Below are 2,438 nucleotides of genomic sequence, written 5' to 3'. Positions count from 1 at the left end.
CATGAAATAACTGGTCTTTAAAAATAAAAATGGGCCTGCCTCTATGGACATTTAACATAGGGGTGTGTATACTTATGCCCCTGCATTTTAAGGAAGTACATTTATTTATTTACAATAAATTATTCATTAACAAAGAAAATTGGTGTTCTTTTTAAAAGGTTGGATTTTCCTAAATGTTTTTAATTAAGGCATATAGATCAAGTTCCAAAATGTGTTTTTTTAATCAACTTTAGCACGGGTGTGTAAACTTTCTCAAGCCACTGTATATTAGTGAAAACAATCAAATTAAAATCTCAACGTCTCAATTTTGTTGCCTCCTAGTTTGTGAAATGGCGGAATGATGAAACCTTGGGGGGATTTGAAGGATGCATTTCTGCTATCCAGGAAGCTGACCCTAACTTTGGTAAATGGATATGTGGTCATTTATTTTAATTAACCTTTTACTTGGGTAAGTCCTGATGAGACATGCAAACCCATGCAGAAGCAAAATGAACAAATCAATGTTAAAAGTGTAGAATTATGTAAACAAGGAAAGGATGAAGCAAGGTACCAGTGTTAAATATACCCACAACTAAAATAGCCTAATTAAAAATGACTGTGACCCTCTATACTTTAAATAAACAAGGTCAGTTTCTTAAAGTCCTAGTTTTAGTGTGAGGGAACAGCGATCATAAAAGCGTGTCATCGCTCATGCTTTGGGGTTATTAAACAATAAAAATTTAGGCTAAACATACTGAGTAATCTAAGCCAATAAATAGAAGTGACTATAGCCTCTAAAAAGCAAAGATCCCGCTCAGCTAAACTGACACTTTCCAAATAAGCATTTTGATATGTTGTAGGTTAAACGAAACATAATTGCACATAAAGCACAGGTGTAATTATTGATATAACTCCAGGCTGCAATCCATTTTTGGGGAACCAGTTCCAGGATCTGGTATTTTGCCAGACAACTCAGTGGAATGACTTGCTGGGACAATTAATGGAACTCAGGCATAATTCATGCTATTATTTAAACCTGTGCTTTTGCTGCTATCACGAGTCTCAGCTACGCCCGTCTGATAGGATGAAGAGTTGGATATTTAGCAATGACTTCCTGCGCCATATTTATTTAGCAAAAGCATTGACCAATGGCCCGGAGAAGCAGAGGTTGATCACTACCTGCCTGTCAAACTAAGCAATTGTGGACTTGAGAGCCCGACTGATGAAGGATTTTCTAAGGCCGATACCAAAACTGATATTTGTTTATTTAAAAATCAGCTTTTCCGATATATCGGCCAATATATGTATTAAAAAAAATAAAATATATATATATATCCAGAAATGCGTGACAAAACATAAACAGATTTCCCTAACATTAGTTATTTGTAGTTATTTATTCATATGTGTAGATGCTGCTGTTTATCACCATGTGTTCAGTTTGAGCTCTCATCAGGGACTTCCTGGTTAAATAAAGGTTAAATAAAAAAATCAAAAAAAAATCAAGTGTTTTAAATGTTTGATCAGTCATGTAAATTAATCAAGCCGTTGTGCAGATTCAACAATTATTGATGCTGATTACAGAAAGTTGAGGCCATTGTGTTTAAGATGAATTATCTGAAACATATTGAAAGATCTGAATATTCAAATGGAATACAATTGTCTTTGGATAGAAAACAAGTTTTTGGAATTATTATTAACTTTTTAACCACATAAATGTTGGCTGCTGCTGCAGAATTGTCACTAGTGAGCTTGTTTAAAGTGTAATGCGTGACGGAAAATCTTGTTAAAAAAATATCCTGAAGCCCTTTCAACATTAACTCTATTTCATTAAACAGAAATTGAGAGGCTTAAGCAGTAAGGGCAGTTACTTAAAGGTGTGCCTTTCCATATCTGGCTTTGCACATGTGTGTTTTTTAAATTGCAGTAAAAGTCCAGAACAAAAGACCAGTGTTATCTGTTTTCCCTGTAGTTATGGGCCATGTGATCAGTACGGGGCTGGAGTTGGTGTCAACAACGAGCTCCACCCGTCTGAATGAGCGCCTGGCCAGTGCTGTGAGGCAAACAGTGGAGCTGGCCAACAGCCAAGATATCTCTCCCAGAGAGAAGCTGCATGTCAAGGCTATGGAGCTCTTTTCACGTGGGTAAGATCTAGAGCTAGTTTGCAAAAGGAATACAGAGGGATGAAAAATAATTTGGTCTCACGAGGGCCAGTTACCAAAGAGTGTCTCAAGGCCACGAGTGCTCTTTAAAGTTATATTAGGGAATCCCAACATGCATTGCTGTTTGTCACATAGGGGCATTTAAAGACAGTTCTACCATGTTCTGGGTGAATACTTGATTCTGATTGGCTGCCGCATGACCATTAAAACATGATTTTGGTCTCATACTAAAATGTTCCAGTGAAACTGTCTGTTTAAAGCACTTTTTAAAGCACTTTGAATTGCCTTGTTGCTGAAATG

General features: G+C 36.5%; 1 protein-coding gene across 3 annotated transcripts in view; it reads left to right on the top strand.

Moving 5' to 3' along the window:
• The window catches only part of ttc38 (tetratricopeptide repeat domain 38), a 15,662-nt gene that overhangs the window by 1,276 nt on the left and 11,948 nt on the right, over positions 1 to 2,438 (top strand). For 2 of the 3 annotated variants that reach the window (XM_032524028.1, XM_032524027.1), the window contains exons 3-4: positions 322 to 403; positions 1,949 to 2,120. In XM_032524028.1, the coding sequence (XP_032379919.1) occupies positions 322 to 403; positions 1,949 to 2,120 (254 nt within the window). The remainder of the gene's footprint in view (positions 1 to 321; positions 404 to 1,948; positions 2,121 to 2,438) is intronic. The other variant, XM_032524029.1, reaches the window with a different exon arrangement.

Source organism: Etheostoma spectabile, chromosome 8, assembly GCF_008692095.1.
Source record: "Etheostoma spectabile isolate EspeVRDwgs_2016 chromosome 8, UIUC_Espe_1.0, whole genome shotgun sequence".
In the NCBI taxonomy this organism is placed as follows: domain Eukaryota; kingdom Metazoa; phylum Chordata; class Actinopteri; order Perciformes; family Percidae; genus Etheostoma; species Etheostoma spectabile.
The sequence above is the reverse complement of the archived record's forward strand: the minus strand, read 5'-3'. Positions and strand labels throughout refer to the sequence as shown.